Below are 27129 nucleotides of genomic sequence, written 5' to 3'. Positions count from 1 at the left end.
AAGAGCTGGTCCTGGTTGTGTGTGGGGCCAGGCAAAGGCAGCGGTAGTCCGGGTGTGTTTTGGAGTCGAGCCAAAGGAGGAGGGTCCTAGTTCACCGCTGGACAGTGGCAGGAGCTCTCGCTTTGATCTCACCCAGTAGCCTCCAGGGAACCCTTCCTACAGCGCTTCCATCACCTTCCCCATCACAGAATGTCCCCAATAATCGGGCTCCCAGAGCTGACTTGGCCCGAAAGCGCAGACGGGCTTCTCCGGGTTAGCGAGAGCTCAGGATCGGACCAAACAGCCTCATTCACACCATGTTTTTCCTCTCCCAATTCTTGAAACAGCCTTCAGTCCTCTTCCAACGCTCCACCACCCGCTTCTCCTTGGGGCGCCCGGAACCCGCGGTGAGGCGGTTGGCAGGCCGGGCCTTAAAAAGTTCCCGGCCGGCTCCGCCTCGCCCGGAGCGGGCTCCACCCTACGCCCAAGACCCTGGTGGCCACGGGCTCCTCCCAGCGCTGCGAACTACAAGTCCCAGCGTCCCTAGCGCGTGCGCTCCCGCCTCTCCCGCGCCCTCCAAGGGCGCCGCCTTCGAGTCCGCCAAGAGTGCCTCTCATTGGTCTCTCCACCCTGTCAGTCACCTGAAGTATTGAGGGGCGGGTCGGAGATGGAGATCCGGATCCGGAGCCGCTGAAAGGCGGAAGTGGAGGCCGGAGACTCCGCCGGGGGGAGAAGAGTGGAGCCGGTCCGAGCCCTGGCCCCAAGTAACGCCGCCGCCCCAAAGCCGCCGTGAGTGTCCCCGTCCCGGGACCCAGTGTCCCACTCGCGTTGAGATGTCTTCGGGGTAGCTCTTCCTCCCGCCCATTCCGGCTTAGAGGGAGACTGACCCCTCCCCCGACCCGTAGCCCCCTCTTAAGGAGTTCCTCAGGCATCAGGCCAAGAAGGGAGCTCTTCTTTCCTTCCCTTACCTGCCTTTCGTGCGCCTTGGGAAACTCTCCTGGCTCCCCTCTGGCCTGTCCAGTCCGGGTGTGGGAGGGAAGGACCCTAAGTTCCGCTCCCTCTGCTCCCAGAATTGGAGGAATCTTTGCCAGGTGTGAAGGAACCTGTCTCCCTTCTCTTTTAGAGGTGGTGGGGAGTGCTGTCTGTCGCGGTTTTCCTCTCCCCCTTCCCACAAAAACAGTTGTCTCTCCAACCCTGGAGGGGTTTTGTGTCAATTTCCTGGAAGGGCCGGGGTTGGGGGGTCCTGGGTGCGACCGCCACACCGCACAGGCTCGCACAACTCCTTACTTCCTCTCTTTCCTCCAGCCAGAGCGCCAACCAGGATCTCAGCAGAGTTCAAGCAGGAATGAGCTGACTTCTAGTCTTGCCCCCTCGACCCCAGCCCTGCCCCCTAGTTATGTTGTTCTCTAGTTGTGTTATCCAATGAGCGTATCTCCCTTCCTGCCTCTGAACATTTTAGCTGAGGTTTGCTCAATTCTGGCTACACAGCTCAGGGTGGATCTGCCCATTCATTATCTTCTCACTCCTCTCCTCCTCCCTCCTTGCTCCAGGCTCAGGACTGTCCTTCCAGAGCATGTGAGTGGTTTTCAAGCTGCTTCAGAGGGACTGCTCCTCCTGGGACTGCTGTCTGCTGGTCTTTAGGAAGGAGAAAAAAAAAAAAAAAGACAAAAAAAGAAGAGCCTGGAATTCAAGGTTCCTGGGCTATCTCTTTCAAACCTCCCCCCACGCCCCCAAACACACACATACCTCCCTTATCAACAGGTAGATGCCACTTCTAGTTCCAGATATCTCCAGTCCCTTCTGGGCTTGAACCGATTGTAGATTACAGAAGAATAAATGGAGATCACAGTGGCACCTTTGGGTTCTTCATGTGCTAATTTTTTAGCCCAAAGAACGTCCATACATGCCAGAAAGGGCTGATTCGCCCAGCCTTTCCAAGAGACAGCCCATGCTGACATCTGATCCTTTTCTATTGCTTGGGACTTAGGTGTGTGAAATGGCTGCTGCCTCAGATCTAGCTGGGAGGTTCTTTGTTATGTGACCAAAGTACAGGCCAGAGACTGTACCTTAATGAGAGCAGCCTGACTCTTTGAGGCCACGGCTGACCCTGGCTATCTACAGCGAAGGAAGGGAGGGAAGGCCACGCTATCTTTGGGAATTTCTTCAGTGTTCCAGGCTATCTTTACTGCCCTTGGATGCTACTTACAAGGGCTAGTTGCTTTCTTTTTTTTTCTTTTTTGCCTTGAGATCTTTTTGACTGCTTCTGGACTGTCACCAGTGTCTGATTCCTACAAACTTTTGAGCTAGTCCTTGGATGCACTTACTTCATTTTTCATTGGACAATAGAAGCACCTTCCTTATTAGGATCAACAGTCAGATCACAGGCTCTCTATCCGTCTGGGCTTCTTTGGAGGGTCACTGGAGACTTCTGCAGGCAACCTAGTTTCTCTTAACCTGGTTAGCCTGTGCCTCTGAGGGCAGAGCCAGGGAGGCCTGACTGCTCACCAGGCCTGCTGACCAAACTTACCTCCTTAGTAGGAGGCTGTGGCTTCTGGAACTCGGGGAGTCTCAGGATGAAGCTGACCAGTCTTCTGAGGGGACCTTCGTTGTCGGGACATGCTCTCCCAGCTCCGATTCCGTAGTCGGCTTTTGAAGGAGACGCTGTCTCTTTCGGAGAGACAAGGAAAGCACCAGTGCTCCGGGTGGTTAGGCAGCCACTCCTGGCATCCAGACATCTCAGGAGACCTGACGCTGCTTGGCAGAAAGAGAGGGCTCTGTGTGGGGTAGACGCCCCTCCTCTGTGATGCCCTTCCTCTCCCCTCTTGCCTCTTACCACTAGTAAGCCTTTTCTGCCTTTATACTACAGAAGGGTGGTAACTAATTTTCAGAAGTTCTTTTCAAGTTGCAAAGTTCTTTTCACACATGTTCCTCATTAAGAGTCCTGGGAGAGAGTGGGATTTGTACCTCCACCTCAGAGATGCCACCGAAGGGATTGAAGTAGTTTCCCTTGGAACATACAATTGGAAAGTGGTTGAGCCGGGACTTGGGATTTGGGATTCAGTGTGCCTCGACTTCCCTAATAGTGGGCCCTCCTTCGGTCTGTTTGTTAAAGGAATGAACATGCAAAGCGAACAGCCAGTGGCCCAAATACAGACCCTCTAGCATTGCGCATCACTGGGATCCTCTGCTTCTGGTTTTGTCCTCTCTCCTCCCCTCCCCTCCCCTCCTAGCCTCATTCTTGACCACCTTTTCTTCTGCCTGTGGAGACCATGGCAGCTATGACTCCTTTGTCCCTACTCTGTTTGGGCCAAGAGTTTGCTGATATCTGCATGCCATTAATTTTGTAGGAACCTGAAAGTCTGATGGCTAGGAAATGAAAGTAAAAGAGAGTGGACCCCGGGATCCCTCTAGACCAGTGGTTCCCAACGTGGGGCACACGTCCCACAGGGGGCCAGTTTGAGTTTTTAAGGGGGGCAATTTGAGAATGAGTTAGTAACAGTTAATTTTTTTGCATTTTTTATGGTTCTAGGGGCCTCATATACAGTATATAAATATATATTGTGACATATTTATGCATTTCAGTTCTCTTGCATGTTTTGAAACTTTATTTGCTATTTTTCATATCACTTCATATTATTTTTTTTTTTTTAACAATTTCTTAGTGATTTCTTCCTCAGTACTTCAGCTGTCCTTTCGTTCTTTTATTTTTCTCTTTCATGGATGCCATGTTCTTTGGAAGCTTGTTTAGAGCACATTAATGGCCTTTTAGGCTTCTGCCACATGGATAGGAGTTCACTTTCTGAATAATAAGAATTAGCCCCAGCTGGTTTGGCTCACCGAATGGAGCGTCGGCCTGCGGACTGAAGGGTCCCAGGTTCAATTCCGGTCAAGGGCACGTACCTTGGTTGCAGGCACATCCCCAGTGGGGGGTGTGCAGGAGGCAGCTGATCGATGTTTCTCTCTCATTGATGTTTCTAACTCTCTATCCCTCTCCCTTCCTCTCTGTAAAAAATCAATAAAATATATTTTAAAAAAATAATTATATGTCACAGGGCAGGGGCATCAGGATTTTAGAGATGCTTAGGTGGGGCAAGGCCAAAAAAGGTGGGGAGCCACTGCTCTAGACAGAGTTAAGGGCATGGGGAACCAGCAGAGCTGGCTTCTGCTTAGCCCCCTTCTGCTTAGTCCCCTTTGGTGCTGCTTACTGCTTGTAAGTGGGAAGAATGTAGCTCTCCACCAAGAGCTCTTTTCACTAGAATTACATGGAAAGAGAACAATGTTTACATAAATTTAATTCAGCCTCAACAAGCAAGTACTTCTTAGAAAGAACTTTCTTCTTCTAACCCTTGCCCTGTAAACAGAGAGGTAGTGTGATGGGGTGAAAGGCACGAGAGCTTTAGAGTAGTCAGACCTTGGAATTGTATGTTCCAAGGCAAACTACTTCAGTTCCATCTGGACTCCCCCACTTACCAGTTGCATGGCCTTGGGCTTGTTACTTGACTTTGCTGAGCCTGTGTTTCTTCTAGTATAATGGGGATACAAAATATCTTGCAGATTCAGAAACAAGAGGTAAAGGGGCTAGTCCAGTCCCTGGCACAGAATAGATACTCAACAAAAATAACAAATTTGTGGGTCCATGGGGTTGTTTTTTTAATCCTCACCCCAGGATATGTTTTTTCATGGATCCCAGAGAGAGGAAAGGAGAGGGAGAGAGAGAAACATTGATGTGAGAGAGAAACATCAATTGGTTGCCTCTAGAAGGAGCCCTGACTGGGACCAAAGCTGCAACCTGGGTAAGTGCTCTGACCGGGAATCAGACCTGTGACCCTTCAGTGCATGGGACAACACTCTAACCAGCTGAGCCATACCAGCCAGGACAGGTCCATGGGATTTTGAAGGTACATGATAATTCATCCCTATGATTCTGATTCAACATTTTTAGCAAGTATCGCTGTGATGCTAATCCTTTGCTGGACGGTTTCACATATTTTCTTGTTTCATAGATATTAAACAGAACTGCTGTGGGTTGTATTTCTGTTTTACCGAATACAGTGTTAACTAAGACCATGCTTATGTCTCTCCCACTGGGGTTTTCGGATCCTACTGGGGTCATGTGCTGTGGATACTCAGAGCCATAGACCAGATGAGGTCTTGCATCTTGTAGGCACTTCAGTCTTACTCAGTTTTTTGTTTTGTTTATTTATTAATTTGGGAGAGAGAGAGAGAGAAAAACATCAGTTTGTTGTTCCACTTATTTATGCATTCATTGGTTGATTCTTGTATGTGCCCTGACCAGGGATTGAACCCCTGACCAGTGGCGTAGCGGGTTGCTGCTCTAACTAAGTGAGCTACCCAGCCAGGACCAATCTTACTCAGTTTTAAGCATTTTCATTTTATTTTTTATTTATTTTTTTATTTTTTAAATATATTTTATTAATTTTTTACAGAGAGGAAGGGAGAGAGATAGAGAGTTAGAAACATCGATGAGAGAGAAACATCGATCAGCTGCCTCTTGCACATCTCCTACTGGGGATATGCCCGCAACCAAGGTACATGCCCTTGACCGGAATCGAACCTGGGACCTTTCAGTCCGCAGGCCGATGCTCTATCCACTGAGCCAAACCGGTTTTGGCAGCATTTTCATTTTAAAACAGTCCTGGATCTATTATAAATTGGAATGCAAAGTTTGAATGAATATAGCTACAACAGGAAACTTGAGGACAATATTTTGGTTACAGCAGATTTCTTTGGATTCAATTCCCAGATTCCTAGAGTTTGGCATTTTCCCCCCTAACTTGAGTCTGGGTTACATTTATTGAGGCCTTTTGAGAAGGACTGCTTCCAGTAGGATTTGTAAATTAGGATGTCCCCAAATCCAGGTGAGAGTGCCTTGAAGAGCCTTGGCAGAGGAGAATTAGAATATTTCTTAGGGTGTCCTCTGCATTAATAGCCTGCTATAATAAGAGATTCATTTTCAGAGTGAATGTCCCCATCTCCTGTATATGGAAACAACAATCAAGTAAAAGCTAAACTGCTTGAGCTTTATGTCATACTAGAGGCCCAGTGCATGGAATTCGTGCACAGGTAGGGTCCCTAGTGGTTGCCAGCTGCCAGACCGGGCCTCCCTTCCCCCGGCTGCCTGCTGCTGCTGCTGCCGCCACCAGCTGGGGTAGGGCTGTGGGCTGTTGGCCACCTGGCCCTACCCCCGGTCAAATTCCTGGTTGAGGGGACAATTTGCATATTAGGCTTTTATTATATAGGATGTGCCAGACACTCCAGAGCCATCCCATGTATTGACTCCTTTGGTCTTCACAATAGCCCCAGGAGGAAGATACTGCGTTTAATCCCTATGTTATCGTGGGGAACACCACAGTAAGTGGCAGAGCAGCGAACAGAACCAAAAGTCTGTGCTGGAATTCCTGTGCAGCTCAGCCCCTCCTTGCCCCACCTGTGTGTTCTTCCCTTTGCCTGGAAGGCTCTTCTCCACTTCACCTGCCTGGGAGCCCCACCTCCCTCCTTTCCCAATGTTCAGTTAGAATGTCACTTCCTCCATGAAGCCTTCCCTCCCTGAGATAGGCTAAGGGCTTTCTTCCTCCCTTTGCTTTCCTCCAGTTGCACCTTGTCTACCTCCTGTCCTGTGTGGAGCCCTGTAGGGGCACTGATCATGTCATGTTTTTATCAGTGTGTTCAGTCCTGCCAAGGTGCTCAGCATTGTAACTTCCACTGTGGCTGTTTAAGGGCAGACATTCCCATCTGCCCCTGAAGCAAATGCCTACCCATTTCACTTAACACACTTCCTAAGTTCACACGTCTTGGATGTGGCGACCTGGAATTCACACTCATCCATCTGATCCCAAAGCCCATGCTGTTTTTTCAGGCCATCCACCAGAAAGTGGCTCACAGGTAGAAGAGCAAACAGGTAAATAGGATGAGTGTTAGGTGTAGATGATCGAGGAGATGGGGAGGAGGCGGGGACAGGTCACAAACTGAATTCCAGAAAGTGGGGCTTTCCATACCTCCGTTGCCAGTGAAAGGCTTCACAGGAGAAGGCTGGCATGGCTTTGGCTGTCCACAGTCCTCTTGATTCACTTCTACAGCATGTGCTTCTGCAGCTGCGTGTGGTGAGGCATCAGGGACCCCGGGCCAGGGGTCAGTGGAAGTGAATTTAACTCTGGTCTGTGGGTGCTATTCTGCACATCTGCATAAGGCTCATTCTTGAGAGGTTGGACTTAAGAAAGTGGCACCCAGGTAAGGGGGAGGGAGGGTGGAGATTGACTGTAAAAGGAAACATGGGGATATTTTTAGTTAATGGAAATGTGGATATCTTGATGGTGGTGGTGATTACCTGGTTATATACATTTGTCAAAATTCATTGAGCCATACACAAAATAGAAGCACATTCATTGTATTTAAATTATACTAAATAATGTTTTAAAATGTACTCATGGGAACGTAAACTCTTCCAGGAAATAGAATACTTCTTAACTCATTATATAAAACTAGCATTATTTTGATACCAAAACTAGGCAAAGGTATTAAAGTTCCAACTACTTTAAAAAAAAAAAAAAGTGGCACCAGCAGCTGTAACCTACCAATGTGGCCTTTAAACTCCCCTGCTATGTACCTGCAGGATTTGGGTATTATTCTCTGCTCACCTAGACCATATGTGTGTGTGTGTGTGTCTATATAGATATACTAGAAAATTCATGCCGGGGGGGGGCGGGGGGAGGGGGGGGCTCAGCCCAGCCTGCACCCTCTCACAGTCTTGGGACCCTTGGGGGATGCCCACCTGCTGGTTTAGGCCTGCTCCCTGAGAACAGATGATTTAAAAGAAATAATCATATCCTTGGGTAAGGATTTTTTTAAAAGGTAGTGGTCGCATGAAAATTCACTGCCAGCGGGGCTGAGGGGACTGGAGGACTCTGGCGGCAGGCACACCTGCTGCCCCCCTGGCGGGGCTGAGGAGACTGGGTGCCACCATCTTTGTGAGGGCATGATGGTCAATTAGCATATTACCTCTCTATTATATAGGATATATTTATATATATTGATTGATTTCAGAGAGGAAGGGAGAAGGAGAGAGGGAGATAGAAACCTTAATGATGAGAGAGAATCACTGATCGGCTGCCACCTGCACGCCCCCTACTGGGGATTGATCCTGCAACTCGGGCATGTTCTATTCCTGACCAGGAATAGAACCGTGACCTCCTTGTTTACAGGTAGATGCTCAACTACTGAGCCATGCTGGCTGGGCTGCTCACCTTGACTATTGCCAGGGCTCCCACCAAACCCTATCTGCTTACCCCTCAGCCTAGCTCCCGATAAAATTAACTCATCTTTATGAACATGAGTTTACGGTAACTAGAGTCTTTGCATCTTTTTTTGTCACAAGATGAGCTGCTGCCTCTTTTTTTTTGTTAATCCTCACCTGAGGATATGTTTTTACTGATTTTAGAGAGAAGGGAAGGGAGAGAAAAACATCATTGTGAAAGAAAAACATCGATTGGTTGCCTCCTGTACATGCCCCAACCTAGGTATGTGCCCTGACTAAGAATCAAACCTGCAACCTTTTGGTATACAGGATGACACTCCAACTCAAACCAACTGAGCCACCTGGCCAGGGCTGCCTTTTTTTTTTTTTTTTTTTTTAATGAATAATAGTTTAATTTCAGAATACTTTTAGAAAAATTATGAAGGTAATACAGTTTTCTCATAAACTCCTATGTCCAGTTTCCACTATTATTAACATCTTACATTAGTATTGTACATTTGTCACAACTGATGAACCAGTGTTGATACATTATCAGTTAAAGTCCATACTTTATTTAGATTTCCTTAGTTTTTATCTAATGTCCTTTTTCTGTCCAGGATTCATGACATTTAACTGTCATATCTCCTTAGGTTCCTCTTGGCTGTGACAGTTTCTTAGACTTATTGTTTTGTTTTAATATTTGTATTGATTTTTAGAGACAGAGGAAGCGAGAGGCGGAGAGAGAGAGAAACATCAATGTGAGAGCGCAACTTCATCAATCAGCTGCCTCTTGCATGCCCTGCACCAAGGATCGAGCCCACAACCTGGGCCTGTACCCTGACCTGGAATTGAACCGGCAGCCTTTTGGTGCACGGGAGGTCCAGCCACTGGGCCACACCGGCCAGGGTGATTTTCCTTGTTTTTTATGACCTCGACAGTTTTGAGGAGTACTAGTCAGGTGTCTGATACTTTTCTCATGATTACATTGGGTTATGACTGTGGGTTTTTTGGGAGGAAGACCGTAGGTAAAGTGCCATTCTCATCACGTCCTGTCAAGGCTAAATACAGTCACATGCTTTATCACTGAATGTCAGCCTTAGTCACCTGCTGAAGTGGTGCTGGGCAGGTTGCCTCACTGCAAAGTTGCTGTCTCTCCCCGTTTCTTACTGTCCCCTTTGGATGGAAGTCGCTCTGTGTAGCCCACAGTTGACGAGTGGCGAGTTATGCTCCTCTCCTTAAGGGCAGAGTATTTACACGGATTATTTGGAATTCTTGTACACAAGAGGTTTGTCTGTTCTCCCGTTTGTTTATCCAGTTATTTACATCAGTATGGACTCGTGGATATTTATTATACACTTGGGTTTATAATCCAATACTACTTTATTTTATTGCTCAAGTTGTCCCAGCTTTGATCATTGGGAAGTCTTTCAGGTCTCTTTGACTAACCCCTTTCATAGTGAGGGCTTTTGGTTTTCGTTTTTTGAGCACTTCCTTACTTTTCAGCACTGCCCAGTCTTAGAATTAGCTGTCTCTCTGAGGCCACTGCCTTTTAAGCAAACATTTCCTCTAGATATGTTAACATGGAGATATGTGGGTGGATTCAAGTTGTTTCTCCTCTTGATGGTTAGTCACAGTCACTGAAGACTCTAGTGCTGGGTAAGGTGGGGAGCTGCACCTGGGAAATCCACTATGTGCGCCCTGGCTGGGGGGCTCGGTTGGAGCATTCTCCCGTACACCAAAAGTTTGCGGGTTCGATTCCTGGTTGGGGTGCGTATAGGAGGCAACTGATCAATATTTCTCTCTTACAGCACTCTGTATCTCCTTCTCTCCCTCTCTCTCTCTCTCTCTCTCTCTCTCTCTCCCCCCTCCCCCTCTCTCCCTCTCCCCTCTCCCCACCCCTTCCTCTCTCTCTAAAGTCAATAAAAAAACATATCCTCTGGTGAGGATTAAAATAAAAAAGAAATCCACTATGTGAGAATCCTGGGAGTTGATCCCAATAGCAGTCTATTGCTTCTCTGCTCACCCATTCATACTTCTCATACCCCCGCCTAACGCTTTGATCCAGAAATGGCCAGATTTGGTGTTTACTCTGGAGTCTACTATCCAGTTGGGATGATGAGGTAATAATCGTTCTCTATTTCAGGCACTAAGTTCTCCAGCCAAACCTTCCAGGACTCTGGGTCTCATAAGAGAGTCCCTGTAAGTCTGGGCCGGCATTCTTTCCCTGCCATTCAAAAATGGACCATCCCTATGGGAGGGTTTGTGCAGGGCTTATGGCTCTAGGCAGGCTCGCGGCAGGCTGTCACGGTGAGCTGTAATCCTGAATCATTGACTAGCTTAAATCCTTCTATTGTACTGTCATCCCTCTGAAGGCGTGCAACTTGAGCCCTACTGGAAACACTAAGTTGGAATCTTGACGGGAGTTGGTTTACAAGTCTCTTGCCTTCTATTCATAGCTCCATGTGTGTCCCCTTCAGGGGGCTCTGTCAGGAGCACCCAGGCACAGGGGAGGGCGTGGGTGGCCTCTCTAACCCTGGCTTCTCTCCTAGTCATCAGATCGCTCTTTGAGCTACTCAGAAGACTGGTGATTAATGACACCAATTTCCAAACCTCTAGTATTTTCAGCTGGTTTTTAAAAGGAACCCTGGTTTCTTTGTCAGCTGCCCTAGTCCCGTCCCCTCCCCCTCTCCACAGCTGAACTGCTTCTTCCCTTTCCTGAGTGAGGCTTTAAGATGAAAGGGAGGGCGTTTGGGCTTTACGATACTTTGTTTTGGGGGGCACTTGTTTTAAGGGGCCATAGTTTGCGTGGTTCGGGGTTTCAACTCAGTGCTGATTTTTTTTGGATGGCGTCGTCTCCCTCCATTTTTGTGGTTTTGGAAGCCCGTCTTCAGAGAATACAAGGTTAGGGTTGTTGACAGGACACAGGATGTTAGGTGTGATCTGGTCCTTTTTCTAGGACACTGCTGAAAGGTGTTTTAGACTGTTAGGGCTGCTATACCAAAATCCTACAGACTAGGTGGCTTTATAAACAAGGAAATTTATTTCTCCCAGTTCTGGCAACTGGAAGTCCAAGATCAGGGTGCCAGCATGGTCAGGTTCTGATGAAGGCCCTCTTCCGGTTGCAGACTGCTGACATCTCACTGTGTCCTCACATGATGCAAGGGTCAAGGAAGCTCTCTGGAGTCTCTTTTAAAAGGGCACTAATCCCAATCATGAGAGTCTCTACCCTCATGGCCTTATCTCTCAAAGGCACGACCTCTCAATACCATTACTTGGGGGTTAGGATTTCAACGAGGATTTTGGGTGGACACAAACATTCAGACCATAGCAGTTGTCCAATTCAGAATTCTCTCCAAACGAGGGACACTGAAGAATGGAGTCCAGGGAAACTGGAAACAAAAGGAATTCGTGAATAGTACCTGAAGGTTTCGATTGAAGAATCCACTTCTTTCATAGGGACTTGGAGGGGCAGGGGCGTCCCTGCCCTTTGAACATTCATTGAATGCTTGCTCTGAGCCAGGCCCTTTGCTAAGAGTCGTCCACGCATCCTCCTCCCAACAGCCCTGGGAGATGGATACTATTCTCTCCATTGTGCGTGTGGGGAAATGGGTTCAGCGACACAACACGGGGTCGCAAGGTGGCTCCAGGACTTGCAGTTTGTCTGACTCCAGCACTTGTGCTCTTCACCCGTGTGCAGAAGGAACCTATCTGGGATAGTGAGGTAGTTCCTCTGCTGGGCTGTAGCTCGTCTGCTGGGCAGTGGTTCTCTTTGGGGATCTGAACCATCTGGCAGATGGGTATATATTTAAGCTTTCAGCTGCCCCATTTACTTGCCAAACCTAACCAGGCCTATATTTCAAGCTCACTTCATCACTTTTTATTTATTATTTATTTATTTTAAAGGAGGGGTATTATTTTTTTAATTGATTTTAGAGAGAGGAAGGTAGAGAGAGAGAAACATCGATGACCCAGGCCTGTATGGCTCCGTTTGCAACATCGTCTGGTACACCAGAGGGTAGCAGGTTTGATTTTCATGATTTCCCATCAGGGCACTTGCCGGGTTGCAGGCTTGATCCCAAATAGGGGGCGTGCTTGAGGCAGCCTATGATATTCCACTCGAACCAGGGAAACCAAAACCTGGGCATGTGCTCTAACTAGCAATCAAACCTGTCAGCTTTTGGTGTTCAGGATGATGCTCCAACCAACTGAGCCACACCGGCCAGGACGTTTCATCACATTTATGAGCACCTACTGTGTGTCAGGCTTGATGTTATGTGTGCTGTTAAAACAAAAGAAACCCACATAGTCCAGCCTTCAAGAATTTTGTTTTGTGACCCTTTTCATCTGCAACAATGTCCTTAATTTCTCTCACCTTCTTACTCCCAAACCTCCCAACTTCTCCAGCCCCTCCACTCAGGATAGTCTTTTGAAAATTTGGGGCCATGGAAGTAGAATGTGATCCATTCATTGAAACTTGTTCAGACCCATTCATTGCCTGATTTCTTCACCTGGCACCATTCTACATTTTGTTCAGCAAAAGTTAAGAAAGAAAAAGTTGGCCTAAAATATTGTTCTTGGCGCCCTGGCTCCTGCGAGCAGCCATTGTCCCTCAGATTTCACACTGGGAACTTTGGCCTCATTTGTTGTTTGGGCAGCCTCTGACCACAGTGTGTGTGGTAGCTGAGCAAGAGGAATTTGGTTTGCTGGTACCTGATACCCACTTCTCTTTCTCTGCTCCCCTCTCAAACACAACGTCTGTCTTCTGCTGTCTGTGTAGGAGCTGAGGGCAAAACAAAGAGGGCAGTGAAGTAAATTGGTTTTCTTGTAATTTTTGTTTTTTTGTAAAGACAGGAAAGGTTTATGAGAGGCGTCTGTTGCAGTTGTTGGTATGAGTGGCTGGATGAGCAGGTGCTGCTGATGACACTGATCCTCAGCAGAGGTTCTTAGAGTCTTTCAGAGCCTGGGGCAGCAGCAGAAGTAATAGCTGTCCTGGCTGGTACTCCTGGCCCCTACGAGTTCCTCCTGAGACAGAGGGGAAGGCGGACCCTGCATTGATGAGAGTCCAGTTAGAACTGTCCTAATTAAATAGTAACTTCATGAGTAAAACAAATACTCATGAAGTCCCAGGATGGTTGTGAGGCTTGTGAATCAGCAGGGATCCTATGTCTGTCTGACTGGCTTTCACATGGCTTGTGCTCCAGCCTGGGACCCTGGCAGGTATGGGTTGGGGCCAGGGAAGAACCTGTGCCTTTGCTGGCTCTTCTTAGCATTTCACTTGGCACTGGCAGGTGAAGAGTGGGGGGCGGGGGCAGATGTGAGACATCGCACAGCCTCAGTTCCATCCTTCCATGCCCTGTAGCTGGATGTGTGTGTTGATTTGTGCTGCAGAAAATGCCACATTTCAAATTGAGCTTTTGCTTGAGGTGTCATAGAGCTGTCCTAGTTGGAACCAGAAAATTTGCCACAGCCTTGCTGACTGAGTTGTGCCGAGTCAGAGACCAGGATCTCTAGGCAGAATAATTTCTTGGGAATATCATTATTAGGGCCTAGGGCCCTGGTGCCTCTTACACTCAGTAGGCAGGACAAGCCTTGCTGGGACAACTGCAGGCTGTCCCCTGTCTGACTGGCCTTCCTCCCTAATCTGTTACCCAGATGCCTGGCTCCTCTGTTGTCCACCAGGACCAGTGAGTGAGAGTCCTAGAGCAGCCCATGAATCCTGGGGACCTTCTGTGGACAGTACGGGCAGATCACACTGACCAAGCTGTGTCAGCAATTACGTGGAGATGTCCCTCCCAGCAGTCTTCCTCCCTGTGGGTGCAGGAGGAGAGGGAACAGGGGTTGGAGGTTTCCATCCTTGGCTTGAAGTTAGTGCTGACTCTGCTTCTCTCAGCCTCCCCGGGGAACCCATCTGTTGTCGAGAGCTGAGAAAGCAGCTTGGAGCTCAGGGAACGATTCCATGGTGTTCTTGCTGGGGCAGGGCATCCGGAAGCTGGGGATCAGTCCCTCAAGACGCCTTCACCTAACCCAGCTTAGCATCAGTCCTGAGTGGCCCATCAGGCCTTCCCGCACCCAGGAAGGGGCTGCAGAAGCAGCTGTGCTCTGTCCTGGCTGACTCCTGGCAGAGCTCTAGGTTCAGCCTGGACATTGTGGCGAAGGACCACTTGGTCATGGGAATGCAGGATTTAAGCTTCCTGGTGTTTCCGCATACTGGTCCCTTTTGCAGGCATTGGTGCCTCAGCTAGAGCTCTGTGGACTCCACCGGGGGCTTTGATGTGTTATCTAGTGCAAGTTCAGGCACGCAGTCTCAGAAGAGCCTTATCATTGGGAGGGGAGTGAGAGGAAACTGATCCCAGTTAAGAAAACTGGGAGGCTGGGAGAAGATTCAAGGGCCTGTCCCTGTGGTAGGGGACCCAGCTCACTCATAGTCCCCCTCTGGAATGATTTACTTCCCTTCCCCCTGGAAAGAGAGTCGTCTTGCTGTGGCTGTGTAAGGACAGCACCCCTTCCTCTCCTGCTGCCATTTTCCCTAAGCCCCCTACGTCCTGGTAGGATGAGGAGCCCCAGCCCTGGCTTGATACACCCCATCAGAGCGCCTCTTAAATCTCAACCTGACTTCCAGCCAAGCTTCCTCTATTATACTTTCCAGGGGGGACATAGGTCCTATGGAAAAACCCTCATTTTTTCATATTTAAAGGACACATTTTATTAAAGTGCACATAGAAGGTGGTAGCCCCGTTCCTCTTAGTGGGTGGAATGGTATTAGTAATATTCTTGGGTTTTCTATGTCTGATGGGGGAGTTAAGAGTCCTGAGCTTGGGCTCTGCCACCATCTGGCTGTGACCCTAAGCAGCTCACCTGGCCTCACCTTATCTCCTCCTCTGTCGTGGGAAGAGGAAGATTAGGTCTTCAAGGACCTTTTTTAGTGAATCAAAACTAGTTAGCTTCTTAGTGTAAGAAACCTGCCCCTCGTTGGAACCTTACCTTCAGCCCAGTACTATGCTATGCGCTGTTTCATTTAACCTTCCCCACAACCCTGTGTGATTGGTGATACCATTTTATAGAGAAGGGACTGAAGCTGACAGCAGTTGCTCGTCTGATTTGGCCAAGGTCACTTGGCTAATAAACGGTAGAGCCAGGCTTTAACCAAACCCAGTTCAGTCTCCCAAGTCCTAACCTGCTAGTTGTGCTGAGGAATAGCGAGTGGATACTTCATGTGGCTCAGGGGTTGTGTTGCTTCAGATTCTTCTTTCCTCAGGGTCTGCAACCAGCTAGAGGCCTGGGTAGTCCTGCTGTGGGTCTGCCCTCTGGTCCTGTGTGCGGTGTGGTGATTCCTTTGAGGAAGAGCTGTGGGTAAATCATCCCCCAGCTGATCTGAGCTTTTACATGCCTTCCACCTCCGCCTTTGAAGCGGATCACCTCTCCTCCTGTGTCCCGTGTTTCCTTCTCTTTAGCTAACAAGTTGCTTCTGCTTATCATCTTCTCTAGCCCAGTGCTTGTGTTGTTAAGTATTCAGGAATGCGTTTTTCCGGAGTAAAGTGCAGCTGAAGAGTCACTGGCCAGAGCCGCCTCCAGGGCAGGCTGGGCAAGGTCACTTGGCTCTCATTGCCCGCCCCTATGCCCCTTTCCAGCTAACCTTGAGAGAGTGAGGCTCCAACCCAGCCTCTGGTCAACAGAGTCTGATTGGTTTTCCTAATCAGCTCACCATCCAAGCTGTGCTGGGACTGTCAGAGGAAGTCGCTGAAGCAAACAGGAAGCGTGAGAGACACCCCTCAGCTGGAATTGCTCACCCTTTCACCAGGAAGGACACAAAGTATGAAGTGGGTGACTTCATGGGCTAGAGAAGAGACTCCACCTCTAGAGATTCTGATTCCAATGGTCAGGGTTACTTTTTTTTTTTTTAATATATTTTATTGATTTTTTACAGAGAGGAAGGGAGAGGGATAGAGAGTTAGAAACATCGATGAGAGAGAAACATCGATCAGCTGCCTCCTGCACACCTCCCACTGGGGATGTGCCCGCAACCAAGGTACAGGCCCTTGACTGGAATGGAGCCCGGGACCCCTCAGTCCGCAGGCTGACGCTCTATCCACTGAGCCAAGCCGGTCAGGGCCAGGGTTACTTTCTTAAAGCCCAGGGCGATTCTGATGAAAAAAGTTTGAGACCCACTAACCTGTAGTATCAGAGCAGAGGAACCCAAAGCAAGGAAGAGTAGTGTCCTGCTTTTTCTTTCTCTTTCTCTCCCACCCGTGGCCCCAGAACTGGCTGGGCATCTGCCCATTATGACTGTTCACAGAGCCAGAGTGTTTAGAAAATTGGATCCCTTCTGCCCTTTCATATGCATCGTGGTAAAAGGTGTAGCAGACCCCTTCGTGCTTGCATTCATCCTCATTCCCTGTGAAGAAGTGAGGTTAGGATAGTGTTCGTTATCTGTGGCCTCTAAACAAACCATGGTTCTGATTGGGAGGGTGGGGAAAGCAGGTGACGGCAAAGAGCATCTTTGTCATGGGTCCAAAGCTGTACCCATTTCAGCAGCTTCATGACAATATCCATGAGTGCCCTAGCCAGTTTGTCTCAGTGGATAGAGCATGGCCCATGGACTGAAGGGTCCTGGGTTCGATTCCAGTAAAGGGCATGAACCTCGGTTGCAGGCTCAACTGTGTGCGGGAGGCAACCAATCTGTTTCTCCCTCACATAGATGTTTCTCTTCCCTTCCCTTCCACTTAAAAAAAATATATATCAATGGGAAAATATCTTCATGTGAAGATTAACAAAAAAAGAAAGAAAATATTTAGGAGGAAATTTATCCTACTCATGTATTTTTCTTGGTATTGAATAAACTGTTTTGTTTTTTTAAAATATCTTTGGCCCATTCTGTATCTTATAAGAAACTTTAGCCACAACTTGATCTCTTAAAGAGAATCTGACTTTTGTCTGAAGGAAGACATTTACTGTGCCATTTTTGGTTATAATTCCATCAGCTGATGGCACCCGTGGATGATTCTTGCCACTGGTCCAGGAGGAAGGATTCCCACAGTGAGATTCCCTCCCCTAGGCGGCAGTCCAGATCCACGCAGGACTTCACCTGCTCCGAGGGGAGGGCATAACGCTTCCCGGGGCTCTGGGTGTGGCCCTCTCCTGTCTTAGACGCCCCCTGTCTGGATGCGCCCTTCATGGCAAAATCAGCCGCTTCCATGCTTTCCCGTCTGGCAGGGTTCTCCGACTCTGTTCATGTGATCACCAAGTGGGGCCAAGAAAACCACGAGGCAGCAGGCCATAAAAAGTGCTGGGTGTGCCTACTGAGGTGTCTCTGGCCTGGACGGCAGGACCAGCATCCAGGCAGAACATATCACCAGCCAGTTCGTGCCAGGCGGAGCACCTGTAGCACTTTAAAACATACAGAGACCGGGCACGCCTCCAAACCTTCACCGGAACCTCCAGGGGCTGGCTGCACATGTGATTTTGATGTGCAGACAGAGTTGAGAACCATTGCATAAGCGTTACTTGCCTGTCCTTCTGACTTGTTAAAAAATCAGACTCTGCCCTCGCTGGTTTGGCTCAGCCTACAGACTGAAGGGTCCCTGGTTCAGTTCTGGTCAAGGGCACATGCCAGAGTTGTGGGCTTGGTCCCTAGTGTGGGGCATGCAGGAGGCAGCCAATCAATGATTTTTCTCTCATTGTTGATGTTTCTATCTCTCTTAACCTCTCCGTTCCTCTCTGAAATCAATAAAAATTAAAAAAAAATACTGCAAGCATTTTTAAAAAAAAATCAGATTCTATGTGGGCAGATTTGGAAACCCACTGGTTGGACAGGGACAAAACTTAGATATTACCTCTATTTTTCTTGTAGGTGCTGGTAGCCAGGGTCCCAACTGCTGTGGGGTTTTGTTTTGTTGATTTTTGGAATCAGAGACTTCATTATCTGGTTCCCTCCCCCACTCGTTCATACCTCCTTCTCTAGTGCCCCAGCCACACTGCTGGTTGGCCAAGATTCTGTCATGTGAATTCATGGTAATAACCAACTTGTAATTCCATCGTGGTTTCTCTCTGTTGCTGTGGCCCTGAGTGGCTCCTCCCTCTGTTGGGAGTACTCAGGGGAGGGAGGATCACCGTGATTGCTGGAGCCACCAGAAGTGTGTCTCATTCACCCAGCCCCCCAAAACCCAACACGAGGGGGGCATTGTCTCCACCTTTCTTCCCAGCAGGGAGAATGGTGGGCATTGTCTCCATCTGTCTTCCTAGCAGGGAGAATGGCAGGGAGGCAAATGAGCGTGCAGGCAACCTAGGTTTGTGGATGAGGCTCTGTCATCTGTATGCTGGGTGCCTTGAGCAGGCATTTAACACCTGAATGTCAGGCTGTTCATCTGAAAAGCCTTTGTCTTAAAGGGTAGAGTAGACAATGGTTGTGCAAGTGCTCAGTAAATGTTAGCTGTCTCTGAGAACTGTTTCATTTGGTAAGCACTCTGAATTCCCAGCGTGTACATAGGCATCGTGAGGAAGGCATCTCAGAGAAGCCAGAAGCACAGCTCTGTCTCAAGGGCCAGCGAGTCTTGCAAAACCATTGATGGGAGCGAGAAGAGAAGGCACCTTAAACTATAAAATATTTCAAAACTGGCACTTCTTGCCCCTAATTGAGATTCCCTCCCTCTACCCTTCATTCTTCCTTCCTTGTCCTCTTGGGAAAGAGGTGGCCCCATTTCAAGCCTCTTTTCCTTTGGTGCTGCCCAGAAGGGAAGCCCTTGTTCCTGGCTAGTGAATCATTCTTCCTGACGCTCACTTTTTAAACATGTTGCTGGGAGAACTTGGACGTGAAAGGCGATTTGAGGTTGCACAAAGCAAACCCTTTGCTGTCAGCTTCTCACACCGTGCAGACCACTGCTTCCTACAAACACCCCCTGCTCGTGTACACCCCCGTCCTACCCTGACTGCACGGGAATGTACTCCCCTTGCTCAGGGCAGGGCAGGGCTTCCATGGGATCCCGTTCCAGAGACCCCTCCTGCATACACTCCATTCATCCAAATCCTTCCTTTGCAACTTGAGTTCAGATTCTGTGTGCAGTGTTCAGGACATGATATCTACTCACAGCACTTCTTTGTAAAGCACTGTGTATGTTCTGATAGCTTTTAATGTACCTCTTCTAGAGGCTTCTGAAGATAGGCTCCTCATCCTTTGCCGTTCCAAAACTTAAAAAAAGAAAGCTTACACCTCCAAAGCTATCACAGACCGAGTGACTAAGATGTCCTTGCTGGAACACCAGCGTCTGGGGGTGCAGGTCTTGGTGTCCCGTGTTTGTCTCCGCCCTCCCACAGCTCCCCCTTGTTCTTCCTCTGCGTCACCCTTTTTCTCTGCCGGCAGAGAGTGGAACTGAGGTCTCTGTTTAAAAGAGAAGTTTGGCAGCCTGTTCTGACCGCCAGCAGAGCTCTGGCTTTGGTGTGTGTTTGGTTTTTTAATGTGTGTGAAACTCTGGCCCATAAAAATGAGAGAACTGTGGGAAGAGGCTCAGGATGAGACTTGGATTCCAGTGCACAGTCCAGCCTTAGACTGAGAAAGTTGGTCAGTCCTTCTGAAGATGGCAGGACAAAATGACTATTTTAATAACTTGCACTTGGCCAGGCCCTGGTCCCTGAGCGCCCACAAGGTTGAGGAACTTTCTCCCGGGACTCCCCGTGCCCTGCTTGGCTTCCCTCTGGCTTTGCCCAGAGGTGGGCTGTGATTTTAGCTACCAGACTACAAGTTCATTGTTTGTTGACCTAGATCAGTGATGGAGAACCTTTTGAGCTCCACTTGTCAGCATTTTGAAAAACCCTAACTTAACTCCGGTGCCGTGTCACATATAGAAATTTTTTGATATTTGCAACCATAGTAAAACTAAGACTTATATTTTTGATATTTATTTTATATATTTAAATGCCATTTAACAGAAAAATCAACCAAAAAAATGAGTTCGCGTGTCACCTCTGACACGCGTGTCATAGGTTCGCCATCACTGACCTAGATCCTAATGTCTTCCTGGGCAGTTTTTTTGGTACCCAAAGAGTGTGTTGATTCCACTGTCACCAGGCTGACATGTGCCCATTCTCCTGTGTGTGTCTATCTGTATGTGAATGTACACATTTGGGATAGGGAAGTGAGTGTGTTTGCTCAGAAGCATGAGCCTAAAGTTGGGAGACCACTTTTCTCTTTACCACTAGGATGGTTGTAGAGCAAATACATGTGTGGTACAGCCTAGTCAGGGCTCTTCTCCTAACTTCTGGGGGCAGAAGCCAGGTCAGCAGGGAGGGCAGAGGGAGAGACCTGTGATTTAAGAAGGGCTCACTGCACAATAGTCTCTGGACTAACGTGGTATTTCTGGTTTCTCCCTTGCAGTTGGAGGCCCCCCCTTCCCACTAAGTGCCTCTTTGCTTAGCACCGGCCCCTGCCCTCACGCTCACTGGTACCGCTACAGCAGGACGGGCCATGGCGGGTCGGGGAGGTGCAGCACGACCCAATGGACCAGCTGCTGGGAACAAGATCTGTCAATTTAAGCTGGTCCTGCTGGGGGAGTCTGCAGTAGGCAAATCCAGCCTCGTCCTCCGCTTTGTCAAGGGACAATTCCATGAGTACCAGGAGAGCACAATTGGAGGTGAGTGGACGCAAGGGAGCAGGGGTGGCCGCAGGAGGGCCAAAGAGATGCCTTGGCCCTGAGGAGAAGGAAGCTGCCTGCCCAGAGAGACTAAACACACCTGGGGAGGGGGCAGCACCTTTCCTCATCTGGGTCCTGAAACAAATTCCAACAGCTGGTCTCCATGCCTAAGTCCCAAGAAGCTTCTAGTGAGAGTTAGCTGGCAGTCAAAACTTACTTCCTCTCCTGGTTCTGCCTCTTTATTATTTGCGTGGCTTTGGCGAAGACCCTTCCACAGACCCAGCCTCTGGGAAGGGAGAGGCTGAGTCTGGATTCTTGTGGGTTCTTCTTACTTTGCCAGGCCGTGCATCTGCCCTGGCCTCTCCCACTTTCCAAAATGGGGAAATGGCCTGGTGAGTGGCTGGCATTTCTGAAGCTGACCTTTACTCTTTCTTGAGTGAAGAGCCTCTTTGATTTCCCAGTGGTCAGCATTTAGGTTGTAAAGGTCTGAACTCAGCCTCTTGCCTTGTAGCCAGTACAAACCTTGAGGGGCCAGGGCCGACCCTGGGCTTGAGTCATCTTTTCTCTACCCTCTTGGTTGGTAGGAGGTTTCCAGGCAGCTGGAAACAGAATGGGCCGTGTCAGCAGTCTTCTGCTGCCTCCTCAGCACTCGAGTCAGGAGCCGGAGAGGGGAAGTGGGGTGATGCCCCGTGTCTTCAGAGAGGGGCGGGGAGGCAGACAGGAGAGCAGGCTTTAAAAAAACAGAGTCCTCTGGGATCCTCTGATGGGTCCCAGGGCCAAGGGGACTCCCACCTGCCTGGCCCAGCTCTGGGACTTCCCCTTGAAGCACATACACAAGTGCTGCGTGTTCCCCTGCCTCCTCAGGACAGAGATAGCGTCAGGTGTTACCTGAAGGTCAAGCCACACGGTGGTCAGTCAAGAGTGGGTCAGGGTCCGAGCTGGGGGTTGTGGCTAGCCCAGTGCACCTGGGTGGCAAGGCGGTTAGGAAGCTGGCCACCCAGCCTCCTCCGGGCAGGGGAACAGCGTGTACTCTCAGGCGTCCCCAGCACAGCTAAGTGTGTGAGTGTCCTCAGGAAACAGAAGGCCAGTGACACCCCTGGGCTGGAGCAAACAGGGACTCGGGAGGTTTCCAGCTGGACTGTTCTCTCTGAGGGGAGGGAGGAGGAGGAAGGAGGCGGGTGGGCCTGGCCCACCCTGCTGAGCTTAGAGTCAGGTTTCCCCTGGGCTTCTGTCTCCTGCCCCCTGTATTCCTCTTCAGAGAGCGCTCCTGAAATGGCGAGGTGCAAGCAGGCTTTCCTTCTGCCCTTGCCCAGTGTGGTCTCTAAAGCCTGTACATTCTGCAGCCCCCTCGGCACATGTACGAAAAGACAAACTCCGCCTGTCCTCGCAGGCTGCTTTTCTGTGCCCAGCTCAGCAGAAGGCTTTTGAGCGCCAGAACCCCGGATGCAACAGTGGAGATATGTGGGGATGGCTTCCCAGCTCCTCCTCGCCTGGTAACACCATCTTCCCTCTTACAGCGGCCTTCCTCACACAGACTGTCTGCTTGGACGACACAACAGTCAAGTTTGAGATCTGGGACACAGCTGGACAGGAGCGGTATCACAGCCTTGCCCCCATGTACTATCGGGGGGCCCAGGCTGCCATCGTGGTCTATGACATCACCAACACAGTAAAGATTTTTCCCTTACTTCTCGATCCTTGTTTCTGGACGGGGTCTGGGCAGATTTCCTCGGTGGTTTGGGGTGTCTCGCCAGAGCCTTCAGGCTGGTGACCTTGTGGACACCTGGCTCTGCCATCGGAGCTTCTCTAGTGCGTGGCCGGGGCAGAGTGCCTCCTCTGTCCCTTTGACATGCCGGCCCTGTTTCCCCAGGATACGTTTGCACGGGCCAAGAACTGGGTGAAGGAGTTACAGAGGCAGGCCAGTCCCAACATCGTCATCGCCCTGGCGGGTAACAAGGCAGACCTGGCCAACAAGAGAGCCGTGGAATTCCAGGTGTGGGGGATGGACAGGACGCGGGGGAGGAGTAAGCCAGCTGCATGGCTTTCCCCAGGCTACTCGGGTTTCAGGAAGGGTGACATTGGGAGGCAGCAGGGGCGCTTTTATCTGCTGTCCTCTGTGACTCGAGCCTGGGCTGAAAGGAATTGCCTCTCCTTGTTTCTTGGCAGTAGGGTATGTGTGCATATGGATAGCTAAAGTTTCTGCTTATTTTTCTGTAAACTTTTCAATGAAATTTACTGTAAAAGAAATACTTTTTTCATGGAATTCATGCACATAGTAAAATTTAAATAGTACAAGAAGGTATATAGAACTAAATTTGTCTCTAACCTAGAAACTCAGTCTCCCTTCCCCCAAGTTCCTCAGTTTCTGGTCTTTCTAGAAATATGCACAATGTGTGTAAATCCCTTTTTTACATAGATGGGGATGTGTTTTACATACTGTATATTTAATTTTTTTTACCAGTCCCAAACTTAAGGTTGTTTGTAATAGCAAAAGACTGGAAACAATGCTGTCAATATGTACATACTTCTGTGCTTTGTGGTTTTTTTAATGTATTTTTATTGATTTCAGAGAGGAAGGGAAAGGGAGAGATAGAAACATCAATGATGAGAGAGAATCATTGGCTGCCTCCTGCACTGGGTATTGAGCCCGCAACCCAGGCATGTGCCTTGACTGGGAATCAAACCGTGACCTCCTGATTCATGGGTGGACGCTCAACCACTGAGCCACGCCAGCTGGGCCATACTTCTTTGTTTTTGTTCAAATGTGCAACTGTATTTGTAGGGTAACTTTCTAGAAGTATTTCTTAGCCTAGTGATTTTAAAGAGCGAGAAGGTAGCCAAAACCGGTTTGGCTCAATGGATAGAGCGTCGGCCTGCGGATTGAAAGGTCCCAGGTTCGATTCCGGTCAAGGGCATGTACCTGGGTTGCGGGCACATCCCCAGTAGGAGATGTGCAGGAGGCAGCTGATCGATGTTTCTCTCTCATCGATGTTTCTAACTCTCTATCTCTCTCCCTTCCTCTCTGTAAAAAACCAATAAAATATATTTTAAAAAAATAAAAGAGCGAGAAGGTAGAATGGGCATAGGGACACCTGGTAAAACATCGGCCAATGTTTGTGAGCTGAGAGGTGCTGTATCTGAAGTGGGGAACGGTGTATGGTGCCCATGTCTCAGAGGAACCCAGAGTGGAAGGCTACAGGCCTGAAAACCCCTGCATTGTCTCTATTGTGCACAAGGCTCTGTAACCAGGGAAGATTTTTTATTCTGGGGCCCAGCCCCTGCCAACTCAACATCCTCAACATTTTCCTCCCGCCCACTTTCTCCCTCCATCCAAATCAGGAAGCACAAGCCTATGCAGACGACAACAGTTTGCTGTTCATGGAGACATCAGCAAAGACAGCAATGAACGTGAATGAAATTTTCATGGCAATAGGTAAGGTACCTCTCCTCTCCTTCTCTCATTGAGTTATAGCACTGGGCTGCTGTTCTGTAGTATGTCTGTGGAGTCCCTTCACCGACAGATCTTCCGCTATTTTCAATATTCTGATAAAATCTTTTTCTTTTTCATCTAACTCAGATATAGGTAGTTCATCCCAGAAGTTTCTAAAACTTGGACTAAAGTCTCAACATTTCACTTCCTTACTGTTAAGCTTACCACCCACCTGAAACCCAATATCACTATCCTACCCATTACTTAGGATTTTTTAGCCCATTTAGCTCTGAAGTCAACCTGCTTGGTTCAAGTTCTAGCTCTTCCACTTAGAACTCTGGTCTTCAGCAAGTCACTTAACCTCTCTTTGCCTCAGTTTCCTGGAACACTCAGCCTGTACCTGACACATAGAAGTGAAACCCTCAATATGCCGGATTCTGCTCAAGTGGACTTGGGAGACAGTGTTAGAGGACCCCCACAAACACGTTTTTCCTTCTCTCCCAAACAGCTAAGAAGCTCCCCAAGAATGAGCCCCAGAATGCAGCTGGTGCTCCGGGCCGGAACCGAGGTGTGGACCTCCAGGAGAACAACCCAGCCAGCCGGAGCCAGTGCTGCAGCAACTGAGCCCCCCTTGCCTGCCCACCGCCCCCACCTCCTCCGCCTGAACAACCTGACTGGAATCCACTCTAACCAATCGCACTTAACTACTCGGGCCACCATGGGGGGAGGGGGCAGGGGGAGGGGGTCCACCATGATTTCTCCATATAATTTTGTTCATAGGCCGGAGTGAGTTATTCCACCTGCACCTTTCTGTAAAAATACTAATTCAATTTTAAGTCTTAAGTCACTTTTTTAATATATATGATCTCTTCCCACTACCTGCCCTTTCTGCTGTTCTCCCACTCTCCCTTCGTAACCACATGCTCCTGTTTCCCCCGCCCTTATATATGGGGAGGCAGGGGTTGGAGCAGTAACCCTTTTTCCTCTTGCTGATTAATCGGGCTCAGCAAGAGCATCCATATCCTTACTGTTTGGCGTGTGCTTGGTTCTGGGCCATGGGGCAGGCCCTAGGGGCTAGGGAAGGGAGAGACAGCTCTTCCCTTAGCTGGCTGGCTAGCATCAGGCTGCAGTCCCCCCTCACCCCTGACACACAGCTGGGAGAGAAACCACAGCATTATTGTGACAGCCATGAACCCATTGCCCACAGCCCACCCCATCCCCCTCATCCTTGGTCACCCTGACCTCTGGCTCTGAGCCCTGTTCTGACCAAATCACGATGATGAGTATTTGGGGGTGGGTGGGTAAGGGGGGAGTGGGCGGGAATGGAACCAACTTTTTCTGTATTTTGTATTGTATGTTTTCTTCAACATGTAACCAATCAGTATCTTGTCAATATAGTCAGCCAATGGATTGACCTCCTGCTTGTCTTGTCTTTCTCTGGCAGAATTTATCAGACTACATCCTCTCTAGCTTACTTGAAGTTAATTTAAAATGGACCACTGAATCTTGTTAAACAAAAGCTGCCCCCTCACTCCCAGTGAGGGGGTACTGGTGTCTTGGTAACCAAGAAAAAGAGGCCCTTACTGTTACCAGTACTAATGGCATGGGAGTGAAGAGTGACCTGGAACTGAATCTCATCAAGTTTGAAGTTGCGTTTTCCTCTCCCTGACCACCTCTAGAATATATTGGGGTGATTGTGCAGTCCAGATTTGAAAATATTTGGTCTCAGATCAAAACAACATACACACACAAAAACACACACAAAAGAAAAGAAACAAAAATAGTTGGTCTCTGAAACACCAGAAACAAGCTCTTTGGGGTTTGGGGTTAATCTGTATCAGGACTGAGGGACTGGGTCCTCTACCCTCTTCCCTGAAGAGGAACACCAATGACCTGGAACTTTGGACTGATTGTAAGGCCGAGACAATAGCCTTACACCAGGTCCAAGCCATCCGGTCCCTGGTCTCTAGTAGGCCCCCTGCTGGTTCTGGAACTAGGGGACGCTTGGGCCCTCCTGGCTCCCTGCTGCTCCCTGCTGGCACTGCTGCTCTCGGCCCCCAGGGGCTATCGGTCCAAACAGAGCCCTGCTGAGTAGGACCACACCTCACCCCCCATCTCCCAGCACCACCACTTTGAGGTGCCTTTCTGGCCTTCCCCTACCTTCATCAAACCACCTCTGACCCCAACCCCAAGAAGAGACCACGGGCACTAAGGCTGCTGCTCACTATGGCGGTTGTTTATGGGGTCAGGCTAAGTTGGAACCCTTAGAGCGGTGACTCTTGAGTTTCGAGGAGTGTCCTGTTTGGGCTTCAGCGGAAGGCAGCGCCCCGCACTGGCCTCGGATACACAGCTGGCCCGAGGGTGTTAAGCAGCAGGTCATGCCGGCGGGATTCAGGTTCGGTGGTAGTAGCACTTGGCGGTGCAACTTCTGCTCCATGCGGTAGCCGCTCCCGTCTGAGCCGTGGCTCTCCTTTTGCCGCTGGCCCGTCACTGTCAGGCACTGGCCGTCCACTTGCACCACCAGCTCCTCCGGGTTGAAGCCCTGGGCATCCATCTTCACCTTGAAACCGTTCTCCACGTGGACATTGCTCCGCACAGCTGACACATCGTCCCCGAGCGGCTGCACCGGCAGCGTGGCCACCTGGTTCTTCAGCCCAGTGCGGGCTGTGCTGGGAGACCGGGACGCCACCTGGCTCCCCTTGGGGAGACCGCTACCGACCCGCTGCATCCGAGTGAGCAACCGCTGTCCGAGGGCACGAGGCTCTGAGTCTAGCGCTCGGCGCTCGCGCAGGGGCGGGACCCAAGAGCGGGGGGGGGGGGGGGGGGGGTCCTCCTGCGCCCCACCCAGC

The 27129-nt window shown here is 49.5% G+C and overlaps 2 protein-coding genes across 2 annotated transcripts; one reads left to right on the top strand and one right to left on the bottom strand.

Moving 5' to 3' along the window:
• The first annotated feature begins 642 nt into the window (after window positions 1–642).
• On the top strand, window positions 643–25695 carry RAB5C (RAB5C, member RAS oncogene family). The gene is made up of 6 exons (XM_081109449.1): window positions 643–768; window positions 20595–20850; window positions 22368–22519; window positions 22721–22843; window positions 24190–24283; window positions 24789–25695. Exons 2-6 carry the CDS (start codon window positions 20685–20687, stop codon window positions 24902–24904), a joined length of 651 nt encoding a protein of 216 aa, XP_080965575.1. The 5' UTR covers window positions 643–768; window positions 20595–20684; the 3' UTR covers window positions 24905–25695.
• An 830-nt stretch (window positions 25696–26525) lies between these two features.
• Window positions 26526–27008, bottom strand: HSPB9 (heat shock protein family B (small) member 9; the record flags this gene model as incomplete). The annotated part of the gene is made up of 1 exon (XM_081109451.1): window positions 26526–27008. One exon carries the CDS (start codon window positions 27006–27008, stop codon window positions 26526–26528), a length of 483 nt encoding a protein of 160 aa, XP_080965577.1.
• Window positions 27009–27129: the final 121 nt, after the last annotated feature.

Source organism: Myotis nattereri (assembly GCF_964212035.1).
Source record: "Myotis nattereri genome assembly, chromosome: 16".
Classification (NCBI taxonomy): Eukaryota; Metazoa; Chordata; class Mammalia; order Chiroptera; family Vespertilionidae; genus Myotis; species Myotis nattereri.
The sequence above is the reverse complement of the archived record's forward strand: the minus strand, read 5'-3'. Positions and strand labels throughout refer to the sequence as shown.